Genomic DNA, 16,681 nt, shown 5'->3' with positions numbered 1-16,681 from the left:
CCCATTTAACATACTGAAATACAAATCTCAATATTTTACTTCACTGAACTCCCTTTTTACAAGATGACTGTTGAGAACTTAAAAATACAAAACTACTCACACAAAAATGTTTTTCCCAGGTAGCTTATATGTGATATTGCTCCCAGTTATACCTAAGGTGTAATATTGGTTTCCATGTGGCCATTTTAGGACTGTAATTTCCCTCATATTAAGGGATTTGACACGTGTGAACCACATGGAATATCAGGTGAAATGCTGAGCTCTGAAATCAAACTACTTTTCTTCCAACTGTAATTATGTTTTCAATGTTAAACTGTAACAAAAACCTACTTACCTATCCACCAGCTTTTTAGCAAATCCAAAATCAGTAAGCTTGATATGTCCTTCTTTGTCTAGTAATATATTTTCAGGTTTTAAGTCTCTGTAAACTATTTCTTTGGAGTGCAGGTATTCTATTGCACAAATAATTTCCGTAGAGTAAAACAGTCCTGTGCTGTTGTTAAAACGCCCCATGTTGCGCAGGTAACTAAAGAGTTCTCCTCCTGGAACGTACTCCATTAACATGTACAAAAAACGTTCATCATGGTTGGTCCAAAATCTGTAATAAAAATATTATTTTATTGAATAAGCAAGTTATCTCTCTGATTTGCTTTATATTTCTGTAAAATGATCTCTGTTGCCCCAACTATGTACATAATTAATGGTTCCTATTCCACAAATATTAAAATTCCAAGAATCTAGCAGCATTATGTAACAATATACATTCAAGTAGCTGACTTAACCTGAAAAGTAAAACAGCACAGGCCAAGAAAGAAAATCTAACTGACAGTTTCCATTACATTGTACAAAACAAGTCTCTGCTAAGCACCCAATAACCAACTTAATATACTGCCAGTCTGCTAAGACCAGATAACATTTACGAACCACACATTTCATCAAATATTGCCAAAGCAAAGGGGGGTGAGCAGAATCTGCTTTTGTAAAGATGTTTACGACAGTATGTTCAAAAACAGGACACCGAAGAGTTTTCCTTCCTCTCTCTTATCCCTTTCTCTCCAGAAATACACAACCCCAACTAAAGCACCAGATCACAATGCTTGCTCTTCTATGGTCTCTAAAAAAAAGCAATAGAAAAGTAAAAATGACAGCAAAACAAGATTAATTTCTGTGCCTCAGAATTAACCTAATGGTAAGTACCTTCCACTCCTCAGACTGTTGCCTTTAATTTAAGAATACTATTGTGGTACATTCATTACTAGAGTGCAGTCAAAAGCAGCTAAGGAAGAAAGAAAATCATTCCACATGGCTTTCAAATGCTTCATTACAGAATACAGGAATCTTCTCTTCCACATTCTCCAAAACTAAGCTGTTTTTCTTTCTACCCACATTAAACAACTCATACACCACACACACAAATGTAACTCAACAGTTAAGTAGAAAATAAGTATTTGGTAACATCTTGAAGAATATTGTACCATTTTAAACAAACAACTATCCCTATTACTACGATAATAGATAAAGAACACGGTATCCCTACCGACTTTATTGATACAAGAACAAAAGTGACTTTAGTTTATAGTAACTGCTTCTGCAGTACACCACAAGAATGGAAAGATCAAACACACTTTTTTTTTTTTTCCCTCTCCCTTCATTAGCTGGTTCCTAATCAAGGCATAGAGCCTCAAGAAAGGCTTGAGCAAAGCAAACTGAGCTCTCAAACCCATGAGTGACTTTTGCTCAGTAAGATTTTATTTCTTGATACTGGCACTGAGGGCAATTAAGAAATGAGACAGAGCATCAGACGTCAGGAACAGCTCCTCTATTCCTTCGAAGTGATGAAGAAGGCAGAACTCAGGCTTGCCTTTTGCTTTTATGGCACTACTTCCCTATCACAAAGTCATCAACATCATTAATTAGCTATTCATGATGTCCATAGTATCTTTCATGGTTATGTAAAAATACTCTTGAGATGTACTTTAAGGAGTTAGGCAAAGTTGTACCTACAACAAACAAAGACAGAGGAACAGGAATGGCCAAAATGAAGCAAACCATGTACTTAAAAAGACACGTACAGAGGAGAGGAAGAGCAAAATATGACAAAAATTATACAGAAAAAAAATGGAAGACCTAGACCATTAAATCCCAGTATTTTTAGTGGAATTAATTCTTCAAGAACTGACTCTGAAAAGGATTGTCTATCCACAGAAAAACAGATACATAATTTGGTATACATAAAAAATAGCAAAGTAAAAAACTTTATTTTTGCAATACAGATTGTTTTAAATGGTGTAATGGTATTTTAACACACAAAAAGAAAATATCACCAAAGCTGTCATTAGAGTAATACGTATGGTGTCATGTAATTTTACAATTCAGCTTCACTACATGAACTTTGGATGCTATTGTGAACACTTACAGACAAATAACTATTTTAGCTTATAGCGCTATAAGACACATTTCATTTTTATTAATTCTTGTTCTCTTGAAAAAAAAAAATCAAAGATACATGTCAAAATTACAGTATAATATGAACTGCTGCATCTACAGAGGTATGATACGTCACTCAAACACGTCAGTGAAGATCACCTAGAAGTCTTCAGTGATCAGTTGTTGCCAGAGAACCAAACAAGCATTTCCAAAAAAACAGTTTAAGAAGTAAGTAAATAATAACTTCGGCATCTACAGAAAAACTGATTCATGACCTCCCTACATAAAGGAAAGGCGTTTCTCAAAAATAACATGAAAAGGAAAAAAAAATCCTATATAAAAATCTTTATACATAGGAAGATATTGGAGAGATGAATACCCGAAATAAATTATGTGCAGCACTACTTTGAAATTCCTCATCATAAAGTGCTAAAAAAATACAGTATTATGCTGTACTGACACATATTCCTTGCTTTGCAACCAGAGGAAGATATTATTCATGTTTAAGGTGGTGATACTAACTGAAAACACAAAAAACAGACCATGTAGATAACACAGTTCAAAGGCACTGAAGCAGAACTACATAGAATTTTTTCCCTTTTTACTGATCAACTATAGTAAAAAAATTCATTAAAAAAAGCATGTATTGGGCAAGGGATGAGGTGGCTGAAAAAAAAAAAAAATCTGTTAGCCACAAAAAAGCTACAGAAAGTTTTATTTGTCATACAGTCGGTGAAAACTGTCCACAAATGCTTGCTTGCTTAACCTAAAGCACACAAATATTAACATCACTTAAATTTTAACTACCGCATTTCAGCTAGGTGGCTTTGAGCCTCCTTTGCCAAGGGACAAAGGCAGCACATGGACGATTAAATGAGCATAGTTGATGCAGCATCTCATTGAACATGTCAACAGAAAAAGGCAGAGAGCTAGAAGACATGAAGAATGTTTGCTTTGCACACAAGTGAACTTGGAATCATAGAACTGTTTATGTTGGAAAAGACCCTTAGACCATAAAGTCCAAGACACGAGTTACAACAGCAAACCATGTCCCTAAGCACCACATCTACACATCTTTTAAATACCTCCAGGGATGGTGACTCCACCACTTCCCTGGGCAGCCTGTTCTAATGCTTGACAATACTTTTGGGGAAGAAATTTTTCCTAATATCCAGTCTAAACCCCCCTGGCACAACTTGAGGCCACTTCCTCTGGTCCTTTCACTTGTTACCTGGGAGAAGAGACTAACATCCACCTTGCTACAACCTCCTTTCAGGTAGCTGTGGAGCTGTAAGGTCTCCCCTCAGCCTCCTTTTCTCCAGGCTAAACAACCCCAGTTCCCTCAGGTGCTCCTTACAAGACTTGTGCTCTAGACCCTTCATCAGCTCTGTTGTCCTTCTTTGGACATGCTCCAGCACCTCAGTGTCTCTTTTGTGGTGGAGGGCACAAAACAGAACACAGCATTGTGTCCTTTCTTTGGCAATTTTAAAAATCTGACATTTTGAAAATAAGGCATGAATGAAATCAAAGAAAATTTATCAGTTTGGATTTTTGATCACTTCTGTATGGACACAAACTCTCACATTCCTGTCTGATTTCTCACCGATGTTTCTCTATTCCCACACTTGCTGCACTGTTCCAGATATACAGACGTACTGGACTGTTTTGCTTGTTTGTTTGTTTTTTCTAGGGTATTGGTTGGTTGTGTTGTTTTTTGTTTTGTTTTGTTTTTTCCCAAAAAATTTATATATGTATATTGATATACATATGAAATCCTGTTCCCCTGTTCCATTCGTATTTTAACCAGTCTAACCAGATGTACTCAGCCTCTCCACCTTGCTTTCCTGCATGCATCTCAAAGTCCACAGACTCTAGAACTCATCTTACTGATACTATGCCACACACAGGATTTCTGAACGCTGGCTGGAAACTGATAGCATCACGATGCTGGAAAAAGCAGCAGCACACCAGGGAAAAAGCCTGCTTCTGCAGGGCTCTTTCCATCTTTCGGATGACTGCATGCTTTTGCCTTTTCTTTTCCCTCTGATACTTTCTTAGCACTGGGAGGAGGCTGCACTCCCTGCAGCTAGAGATTAACTGAGGCTAATTTTTTCTAATTCTATGTAAAACTGATTAAAGGCAGGTAAATGCAAAACAAATCTTGGTCAATGGCCTCGTATCCATGCATGAGAAAATGTAAGTGGAAATTAACTGTGCAATTACCCAGAGATTTATTTATCCCATTAATAAATATGGACTCGGATACACTGAACGTATCGTGGTGCTGTGAACAGAAAAGTATTGTGCCTTCTCTCTTTAATAAAGGTATCATTTGAATCATCGGAATTCCACTAAAAAAAAATATTCTTCATGAACTTTGTTTGAATCATGTTTCTCAATAGGTTCCATCACTTATCCTCAAATATGGGAATAACAAAGCTCAAGAACTCCTGCAGTCATTTAAGCTCTTTGAAAATAAAGTTTGCAAAAGTAAAGTTCACTAAAGTTTTCAAAAAGCAGACACTTAAATCTAACTGTATCTTAATCTAGAAGTCTACAGGAAATATATACATAGAAATACTTGTTTCCTTGTCATTCCAACATCAAGAATCATTCTAAAAGTCATTGTGATGAGCCAATCCTAACATTTCTTCATTAGTATTTCCCCATCACTTAAGAAAATTTCTGCAGTAGGAAAATGAGAAAGTAAAGCTCCAGCATAGAAGTGAAGCCTATAATAAATTATTGCTTAAATGTTTAAAATATGCCTCTTGATTTTAAATTCTTGATTCTTCTATAATAAATATTTGGGTCTAGATTGTGTAATGCTTGGTGTTAGTTAAGTACATAAGAACTTGCAGTGAGACCCTGGAACACTTTAATTGCACTTTACATATGAGTTAAATGAATTTTAAAAATACAACAACTTACAATCTGATCAAAAAGGGGTGGTTGACCTCTTTCAAGACTGACTTTTCATTGTGCACATGTTGCTCTTGCTTCAGTCGAATGACATCAGGAATGCTCATTACTTTCAGTGCGAAATAACGTTTGGCCATTTTTTCCTTCACCAGGTGAACACGCCCAAAGGTACCTGTGCCTGAAAAGTCAAAGAAGCAATGTCAACTTACTGCAAAAAAGAAAAAAAAAAAAACACAAAGATAATTTACTACATTAAAACCTACAGGAACTCAATTCCTGTGCAGTGTTTTCCCTCCCTCCCCAATAAATATGTATCAGTATTACATATTTCAACTGTTTTCACACAATTTTTTTTCTTGGGATTTCTCAATTTTTACTGATAATTATTTAATAAAAATAACAGTATTGTGATACTGCCTCTCTTTGAACAGACACTGGTACCATTTCTTGCAAAGAGAAGTGGTCCTGAGAAATGGTAAGGGAGATGTATAAAAAAAAAAAGTATGTAATATGTAAGATGCCACAACGTGTGGCACAAAAGAAAAAAAAATTTAAAAATCACTGACCAAGAATATATAATGTTCAATTGTAATGGATTCAATAATTCCTCAACACAAAAAAACACCCTACTTAACTTTCCATATATTATTTACTAATAGAAGGTAGCTAAAAATCAATCAGGGTTTCAAATGTAGAAACTCATAACACGAAGAGCACAGAATATAAAAAAAAACACAAATAAAAAAAAAATATTCAAACTATTCATCTACTAAGGTTCCGTGACTGAGAACAGCCATTTGCAATTTTTCAGGTGAGGAGATTATTCCTTTAAATGTGCACAGAGAAATGAAGTGATTCCTCAAGATAATGGTGTGACAGTAAGAAGTACTTAAAAGTTGCTGACCCTTCTAGAAGTGAAAAAAAAACTGACCAGCTTAGAGTGCTGCATCATTGTATTACATGGAAACAGTAGATTCCAGGCACCCTTTTTTTGTACTTAACATACTGCTTTTTCAATTCACTCTTAAAAATATGAAAGGAAAACGAAAACATATTGTCTTTTAAATGATATATTATGTATTTCTCCATTCAATAATCATTAAAGTTCCTTTTAAGTGCATTGCATTTGACAACTGTACATAAATGAACTCAACGTTTCTTTTAATTTGAATTTAAAACGAAAACTAGCACTTCGATTTGTACTGCAGCATAGTGTTATATATCTGAAGATGAACTCACATTTCAGCTCATTGGGTGGTTCCTCATTGTTTTTCACTCATTACACAATGCCATGTAGGTTCCATTAGAACAGCACACCAGACATTTTTAATCCTATTCTTTGACACAAATATGTGCCACTATAAAAGACACTTGGCATTCAAATCAATTGCCTAACTTCTAAAAGGTCACTCTCTTGTCAAGAAACGCCTTCCAAAAAAATTAAAATCTCATACTTAAGCCCACAATCATCCCCTTCCTTGCACATACCCTAGGAAGGCAGTCCATAGACCTGTTTCAGTACTATTAACTGTTATGTCAATTGATTTCAGATTGTGCTGACCGGTTATGATCAACGTATACTACAAGGCAATTTTCCAAGATGTGTACGGATGTGAAGGGAAACAGATTTTTGAGAGAGGCGTGGAGGAGAGAGACCAAAACATGAACTTTCAAAACTGCAGTACTTGAAGAGGGAATTAAAATCAAAGGAGCTTTTGCCTCTAGTAGGTTCAAGAAATTTGAGAATTTGTAAAAAAAAATGTTTGGCTTCTGTATCTGTATTCTCACTTAAAACATTTACATTTTATTTAGCAGTTATATTTTGCAGTCACTTGTAATTTTTAAGAGCATGGCATTTACTGAAAAGCAAAACAAAATACCTGTATTACAAACTAGAAACTAAAAACTTCAGCAATCTAGTTTTATTGGCACTTGCAGCTCTGTTACCAATACAGCTTTCTAAACCAGCTTTCGAGATAAAACTTCTCACTTAGCAAACCCACCAAGGGCTACAGTTGTCCAGGCACAGAAGATTCTATCAAAGCAGTTTTACATTCCCACCTGTCCTGAGTTACAGTTCTTTAACCATAAGAACTGTAAACAGGTCCCAGACAAAGCTTGCTGTTATAGTTAAGGCACCAGGTTACCCTGGAAAATTTATCATGCAATTAAATCCTTTAACAATGCAGTGACATTACAAGACTATACCTGTAAATAACCTTATTTTTATGGAGATGGGCTTCTGCAGTTTAAAAAAAAAAAAAAAAAAAGGTTCAAAAGCTTCCAAGCAGAGCCAACACGGGTTATTTACATTCTTATTAAATGTGCAGACAAAAAATTAACTCAGGTTACTTTAGAATCAGGAACTGAAATTTAAGTTCTGAGTAAAACCACTGTCACGAATAACTATACTCATATCACACACTGAAACTAAAAATCATCTTAAATTTTTAAGTTAACAGTAACTTTTAAATTAACAGTACCAATCCCATGAGTAAATGCTGGTTTCATATGCATTTTGACACTTGTATGAACAAAGTGGTTCCATAAACATATTCAATAAGGAAGTCAGAAGTGAACACATACCTAACTGTTCCTAGGTCTACTCCAATTGTTCTCCTTGTCCTAGAAATCTTCATTTTAGAATGCTTTAATTTTTCATTATTGGTCTAACTTTACAAATGGTGCTGCTCAGGAACAATAGCAACAATAGCTATCACAACTTCCATCCCTTTTCAAAGAAGGACCTGTAGGGGACTTAGCAATAGCTCTAACTTGAGAAACACAGCCTCTTTAAAAACGTCTCTGCCAGGAGTGGCAAAGCCTGGCAAGCTATTCCAGAATGGTGGCAAGCAGCTAATCTTGAGAGTCTCTGAGAAAACCAGAAGACCACACAGACAGAGAAGAACTTGAAACCTCCCCAACCAGTTTTACTGTTGAACTGATTGCAGGCAGTCTTTTTTCAAACATCTTTAGCCCAGTTTCAAGCAACTATGGAAACTGAGACGACAATACAGACTAAGAAGCCATCTAACATTTGTTTTCAGACATCTCTGCTCACAATGTGAATTTTCTCCCATTCAAGTCTTCTCAGAAAATCCATTAGGTCTACATCAGTTGGTAGTGACAGTACCCAGACACACAACCACCATTCTTCTAGCACTTTTGACTAACAATATGCTCTCTTAAAGCTCTAAAGGAAAATACTACTCATGTTCTGGAATTTACTTACACCATTTAAATTGTTCCATCAAACTCCTCTTGCTGTAAAGAGAAGCAAAAAGCAGACATGGAGAGTACTACATATTTTTTTTCAACTAAGAAAAAAGACTTTAACCGTGTAACCAGGGGCAGCAGGGGAACTTGCTGAAACTTAAAAACAGTTGTACAAAAGTATGCAAATAGGGTTTAATTTATGCCTTTGCACAGCCACATACAGGACTAATGTTGAGCTGCCTTTTTTTTTGCTTTTTTTTTTTTTCCTTTTTATGCTTAGCAAGTCTTCAGACAATCAGATAAAGTTTGCATAAAAATATGACTACAATTCAAATACCTCACTTTAAACTTTTGGTCTGGATCTCCTGATCACACTTCTAGACATTTCTGAAAGATTTTTAAAATGCTCTTTCTTGCAAATGAGGGAGGAGGAACGGGATGGGACAGGACGGCCAAGGTGCGAGGCTGCAACAACGTGTTATGGCCGTTTAGCACAGTCAAGAAAATCTAGCTGTTTTATAAAAACAGGTTTTCTTGCTGGGACTAGGTGGAAATTCTGCCCCTCATATTCATGGAAAGAAAACTAAAAATTTGAAGCAGCAAAGCATCAGCATGTAAGATGGAGACCCAGCTCCACAAATTCGAGGGAAGGCTTTTGGAAGCAGACAGAGGCAGGGTTACTTGTCTTCTATCAAAGCATCGCTACCTGCTGCCCTCCAGGAAGGAGACACTGAGCTCATTAACAGTTTCTGTTAATCCCCATGAAAGAATTGTTCATATTTTTACCCTGATCACCTCAGACCTCAGCTATACGAACCAGATAAATCTGACCTTCTGTGACAGATAAACAAACATTCCTTAGGATTACTCTCAAATAGAAATATTCTGTACTTGCCTATCTTGCATATAACAATGAAAGGAAATAAAGTGCTTATAGATTTGCACAATATTCTACTGACATTTATTTAATGCTTAGTTCAAACCAAGAGAACTTCAGGGACTGTGTACCATTCTGGACAAGTCCTGGGATGTATCAAATACTATCCTGCTGAAGGAAGCACAATGGCTACACACACGCACATGCGTATCCTTACCTGTCTTTGTTATAGCATGTCAGCGTTTTAGAGCAAAACATCAGAAAATTATAGCTCATGAAAGCGGTTGCTATAAGAAGGTCTGAAGGAAGATTTGTAGTTTATTTACACAGTCCCCTTCTCCCTGCTAAGGTATACAGCAAACCAAGGTTTCTGGCCATCGGTAACAAAAGCAAGTGAAGAGTGCCTGTGCTATGTGAAACACAATTCAAGATTTTCAGGACTGAACAGGCAAACAGAATAAAACATGTAAAATGCTAACCACTAATCCAGTATGATCTGTTTAGAACAGAAACAATAAAATTTTTGGATCCCTTTGCAAATTTAATGTGGTTGCAGAACTTGAAGGAATGCCAGTAATCTTCCCAATTAGAGAACCTTCTCATGTTAAACACACATAAAGGGAGGAGGCCAAAAAATGCAGAGGACCAGCTTGGCCTAGGTATTAAACACAAGAAAGGCATTCTCAGTCTTACAAAACAAGCCGGATTCCCTAACACCATGCCAAAATACCATAGCCAGCTCCCAGGATTTTACTCTCTTTGAAGCCTGGTAGAAAAGAATAAAGAATGTGGGAATATTTCTGATGCAATTTTAGATACTTTTGATGCTAGGAAAACCAATCCTGCAACTTTTGATCAGCTACAACAATTGAGTAGTCATGTAGTGACTATTTTGCTATTGATGTAGGTGACTAATTTAATGCTCAGTTTGCCTTTTTATTTGCTTCCCTAAATTAGGCCCAGCTGTTCCAGCTTCCCATCCTTTTAATCCCCAGCTCTTTCTTAAAACCAAGTTTGCCTTGCTCAGATAGATACCATCTGTTTTAATGAATAAAGTAGGTCATGTGAGATTCACAACCCTGAGGGCTGCTTTCTGCATCCCAAAGGAGTTGGTCCTGACTTCCACAGATGCCTACAAAATGTATCAGATGTATTTGCTTTTATTTACAGTTAGAAGAAACATTTCCTACTGTGCAACATATTAGTCTTTGTTGGTAGCCACAAGCATTGCAGGCTTTTTTCTGTTGAGTATCAGAGATAAACTGAGCGAACTCTATCAGATTACAAACTCACTATTGAATGTCAAACTTGCTGTCATTTAACCTCTGTCTCACCTTGGAATGGAACTTGAACAGCCTAGCAATACCTGTCTTAAGAGGGGGAGTGGAAGGAGTCAGTAATTCTTGACAAAGAAGGAGAAAAAGTGGCACCACAAAGAAAACCAGCCTGCCCAAACAGACTAGTAATCAAAAGATTAACATTTTGAGAGAGAGATACGGAGAACCACATGACACAAGCAACTGTGGGCTTCTACGATAGGAGATGTGGTTAAGACATAAACAGGGCAACACAGAACGAGGATGATGATTTTGGACATCACAGTAGCCAAGTTCACTTTTTTTTTTAATAACTTTTCAATCCATAGACCAATGTCAACTGAAAATGCCTTGCAGACTACTACTCAACCTTCTCAAATTCAGCATCTTCACACTGTTCCACAAACCAGCAGTGGATTGCTCACCGTAACTCTTAGACCACTGCTTCTATACTTCTATTCCTTTCTAAGGTATAGAAGGTTCTGGTCTAAACCTGAAAAACACTCCAGAGTAATAAAGAAATTTAGAGGGTTTACAGGTTGCCTATTTTCTGTCTAGAACTGCATCTCTCGTACTGTTGAATATATGAAGTAAATATCAGACAATACTTTTTGCAAAGCTTTTGTACGTCCTTCAACGATCATGTATCTGAGGAGATAGTCTGATAAAAAGAGCTTAAAAGCACAGACAACAGAGATGCCTCAGGTAGTGTTCACCATGTGCGGGTTCTGTCAGAGAAGCTTGCTTCTATGACTTTGTCCATTGCTATGATTTGGTTGTCCACCATGCTACGATTCCATTTACATTAGGAACTCCCTGGAAAGAGAAAAATGTCTTTCTACTTAGCAATACTGTGAGATACCACACAGCAAGAAATATGCAAGATCATAACTTTTCAGACTACCTGTCCCAGAAATTTTATTGCCAGTGGCATGCTAGCATTCTCTCTTACTTCTGTTTTGGTTTCTGGGCTCAGCCCTTGTCAACTCATTTTTCAACTGAAAGCTCAATCTCACTAATTCTTTATCCCAGATCAGTTGAAAAGAAAGTAGCAATGCACACAAAGTAAAGCCTAGCTTTTGACTCAAAGATGCTGCAGTAAAAAATTTCCACCTCTTTGCTGCTTTCAAATTCCAAATATCTGACATATTTTCAGGTTCTTTCTTACTTGGTATACAGGGAGCCTATAACAACACACCACCAAAACTGCATTTAACAATCAGGAATTTGGTATTGTCTCTTTTCAGCTTTGCTCAAGATTTGATATGCCAGAGAATATCAGTCAATTGTGTCAACAACTCTTGTTGTTGACCCATCCATTTGAATCTTTCTGAACAACAATCCTTAAGAATTAAGAACATAGGAATCATCAGGCTAATTAATACACATCAGTCAAGCTTCCTGGTTTTCACTTAGTTCAGAAAGAGGTTCCTGATTTCCAAAATGTCGCTCAACAGAACACCCATGATAGGAGTTCCTTTCTTATTCCAGATAATTTTTTTTTTTTTGGCTGAACTTATTGGGTCTTTGTAAAAATTACTATAAATATCAGGGCATCTTTAAACAAAATAAGCAGAAATATTGAAAGTTTCTCCTCTATCTGTATTCTTTATTGGTCCCCAGTATTTAAAAATAATAAATAACTAAATAAGACCAGAAAGTCACCAGCTTGCTGGTGATAAGATAACCTTTAATCCTTTCCATTTCTAAACAGCTCTTAGAATACTGACTTTAAATATATGTCCATACCCCTTCACAAACATCCACAATCTTCAGAACAATTCTCATAAAACTGGTATTTTCCCATTTGATTCTTCAATAGTATTTTTGTAACTCTTCCCATGCCTTCCACTACTTGTGATTTGTGACACTTTGATATAAAGAATATGAACAGGTGAGCAAATGAAAAGCTTTACCCCCATACTGAAACAGGACATTGCAAAGTCATTGTTACTTTTACCTACTTAAATATTGCATATGAAGTGTCAATAGGCCTCGACTGAAAATCTGTAAAGATGTAAACATTTTATAAAAATAGCTCACATAAAAACCTTCGAAGATGTACTCCTTTTCTCTTAGAAACTCTATATTACTTTTGCTTAACTAAATTTCGGAGGCCTATTGAAACAGCGTATTTTAAATGATACCAAACCCCTGCTAAAATTCAAGTGTATCAATCTGCATTGACCCGAGTTCAAAAAAATTTGGTCTATCACGTTTTTAAAAGTTAAGCTAAGAATCAGGCACTTGTCTGTCTAGCATCGCGTTACAAATTAAAACACTGGAAAGCATTAAATTATCTATTTCATCTGGTAGGAATTTCATGTAATTAAAGCATTATTAAAAAGTGTCACTTTAACAGTTGGAAAAGAATCTGTATATTAGAAAGTGTACTAGCAAGATAGGTCATCTTTGAACTTTTAAAGTTATAAAGCGTCATTCAAATCCTTTCCACAGAATTGCTTCTTTCAGGTAGTGAGAGATTAAAATAAGCACGTTAACTGAGAGCTTCATGGAATGCAAATATCAAAGTGAAGGATCCCCTCCCCCCTGCCCCGAAATCTCTCAAACAACAAAAGCCAGACATTCAAAATCCAACATCTAGCCACCTCCTGCTCACTAACTGGCATTAAAAATTCTCATCAAGTTAGGATTCTTTTTAAATTAACTTATGCTCAAAGTTAATATTTTGTAATTGCTGTAATTATTTTTTCTTTAAGTATTTAAAATCACTATGAAACAGCTTCCTTACAATGAAACCTAAAACAAATTGGTGGACTTTTAGGTTAAAAACTAGTTACGCTTTTGCTTACCACAAACAAAATAATACACGAACGCATCACAAAGTAACCAGACTCAGGGAAAGAAAAGGAAACCCAAAAAGATGAGTCAGTTATTATTCTAGGTATCATCAAATCCCAGATTTCAGGCTACAAGCTTCCTCTTGATTGCTTAAAAAAAAATATGGAAAAAATGCTATGACAGAAACATTTTATATTATAACCCAAAACGATGAATCCTGATTTCTCTTCAGATACCGTTTTAATTTGAGATCTGCTGTTATGAACACGTGGCTCCTGCTTCTTGAGTTGGGATTAGTACTAAATACAAAATTTTGAACTGGATGTCCCAGAAGCAGTCTAAGCCAAAAGGAATTGACTTCTAATTTTCTATGAAGAATAACAACTTGCAGTTTACCTCTGATAGTGCATAAAGAATGCATTGTGCTAAATCATTAATATGCTCTTTACCAGAAATTCTCTTCTGATGATGAGCTAGAAGTGCATCTCACTGATTTTTTTTTTTTTTTTGAGTAAAAAAAAATGAGCAGAGTGAGTAGAACCTATGCAGGGACACGCTAAATTGCAAAAACCGGGTCTGTTAAGTAGCTTTTGCTCTGTCAGTTGCTACAGTTGAACATATTACTTCCCATATGTTGCTGCCAAATTACTGTACAAACAAAGCTTATAATTATACCTAAAGAAAACATAAGACCTGAAAATAAAGTTGACCAAACATCTACAAAACATGTGCTCAGAACACATGTTCCCACCTAAAAAACTCAAAACAAACAAACAAACAAAATCCCAAACAAAACATTTTGATGACTAAGAAACACACACAAATGCAAGAATCCACAAAGGATTTAAAGAGTCTCTTCTACAGAAGTTAAAGTAACATGGAATCTGATCAATATCAGACACATTCAGTAGCACAGGTTGAAACTTTAACAGCAGCGCCCCCTAAACTATGTTAGGCTAAACAGGGGTACTTAGTAGGTATCTAAAACCTGATTAGCAACTTCCCTTTTCAACCCATAAATATGTCTTTCTATAAACTTCTAAGATTTTTACATAATCAAGATATTCTTATTTGTCCTGAAACTCAACTCTTGCAGATTTCTTCCTTTGCTATCTGCAAAAGAACTACTCGATGCAAGTCAATCCCACATGAATGCAAAGAAAGTATCAGGCTTAATATCCTTGATTGTGTCCTTTAAAAAAGCAAACAAAAAAATCTTGTTAAAGTACACAGGTTTATTATTGCTGAATGAATGTAATAAAAGCCACATTGTTCATACTTGACCAATTTCCTCCTTCACCAGTGCTGGACAGAAGACTTTGAGGGACTGGTACCTCTTATAATACATTCTTTTCAATTACATTTCATTTCCATCTTCATCTAAAGTAGTGTTGTTAAAGGAGAAGCAAATTAAGGGGGACATTTCATACAGTGCACAAAACCTGTATTTTTTAATACTTTTGAAACAGTTTATCTATTCACTACTTAATATGTTATTTCTACAGTGCTTTTAAAGTGTAAGATTGAATAGCAAATTATGTTCAAGAGCTCCTGGATGAAGACAGATGAGAGACTTTAATTTAATTTAAACACACTCAGAACGTTTTAGTTCTCGTGTGTTTCAGGAAATAGCTAAATAGGCAAATAACAGAAAATTATTCAAAATTACTTATTCCCTGCTATTTTATGTGTTACCACAGAATTAGGCACATGAGACCCTAGTCTGGAAACACACTTGCATATGTATACACATAGATACCAGCAAAATTGAGATTTAGTTAGTAAGGTCAGGTTGAAATCCAGATAACTAATAGGCAGAAAGCAAATTCTGTCAAATTAGCAGTGAAAGTAAAGTTCAGTGGCCATTACCTACTTTTCCCAGATTTTTTGAACTTTGATCTTTTTTCGTTTAGACTTTTGGCTTTCATTTTTAAAATTTCAGTGACTTAGAGCTAACTCAGGATAAGAAAAAAAAAAAACAACACACATCTGGACATTCACATTGAAGACAAAGCCTGTCCACTGAGTAGTAGTTACAGGCCTTGAAGCATGAGAAAGTTTGTTCTTCGCATCATACCTTCAAATCTTAAGATCCATATTTTTGAAAAATGACAAAATGGAGTTCTTTCTTCTTTCAAAGACAGAAGATTACCACAGAGGACCACATAGCCCCACATCATCCCTTTATGATCAGACATTAAAATATACAGCGGATATGTGTCTTGAAGGGCTGCCACTGTTCTTGGCCTGTTGCAAGTGGGAACTTATAAAAAGTCTTTTCACAATAGGAAAAAAGAAGAAGTAGGAAAGTTGCAGGCTAACCTTGTACAAGCAGTAACTAAACAGCTCATTTGTACCCCAAACATAAGCTGAGAGATAGACTTTCTCCATCTTTTAGGCAAATAACCAACCAACAGTCTCCCCAGACACCTTGGGTTGGAACTACCTCATGTAATTACATAGCTTATCTTTGGACCAGCCAGGTGGAATCCTTCCCAACTCAAAGGACAATAAAGGCACTTCTATATTCAGTTGGGCAGTTTTACACATCCGATTTATGAACCCAGAAGTACCTATTTCCCTCTGCTGATTATAAAGTGATTCTACACATACAGGTTTGACAGTCATTTACACGGCATAGGTCTAAATTCAGACAGAGGAAAACAAGCTCAAAGTTATCCAGTCTGATACGTGTGTGTGTGTGTGATTACATGACATGGAAATTATTGACACAGAATATACTAATTTGTGTAAGGAAGTATACATTTGTGAGGTTTAAAAAAATGATTGTTAGCAACTCATTAAATTCCCCATACATGTCACCAAAACTAGGCCAAATGATACCGATACAATTTTATAACCTTCAGCAGTGTGAAGCAAATAAAACTGACTGGCACAATATCATGAATGTGCTATTAAAAAAGTCAGCTCATTCATCTGGTATTTTTTTTAAATAATGATATAGTTAATAAACAGACATTTCAGACAAGAAGGTATACAGTTCTTACAAATAATCACAGCTCAAACCACATCCAATTTGCAAGCTTGCACACAATCTGTAATTTTACATATGTTATTCAAGTTTATACAGCACAAGAGAGTCACAGAAGGTACTTAAAAA

At 35.8% G+C, this 16,681-nt stretch overlaps 1 protein-coding gene across 1 annotated transcript in view; it reads right to left on the bottom strand.

Moving 5' to 3' along the window:
* The window catches only part of PRKX (protein kinase cAMP-dependent X-linked catalytic subunit), a 57,012-nt gene that overhangs the window by 22,412 nt on the left and 17,919 nt on the right, over nt 1-16,681 (bottom strand). Inside the window, exons 2-3 of the mRNA XM_086609593.1 lie at nt 5,359-5,527; nt 335-598 (exon numbers count right to left, since the gene is read on the bottom strand). Coding sequence (XP_086465719.1) covers nt 335-598; nt 5,359-5,527 — 433 coding nt within the window. The remainder of the gene's footprint in view (nt 1-334; nt 599-5,358; nt 5,528-16,681) is intronic.

This window comes from Tauraco erythrolophus, chromosome 1, assembly GCF_009769465.1.
Source record: "Tauraco erythrolophus isolate bTauEry1 chromosome 1, bTauEry1.pri, whole genome shotgun sequence".
Lineage (NCBI taxonomy): Eukaryota > Metazoa > Chordata > Aves > Musophagiformes > Musophagidae > Tauraco > Tauraco erythrolophus.
This window is presented reverse-complemented; position numbering and strand designations above follow the sequence as displayed.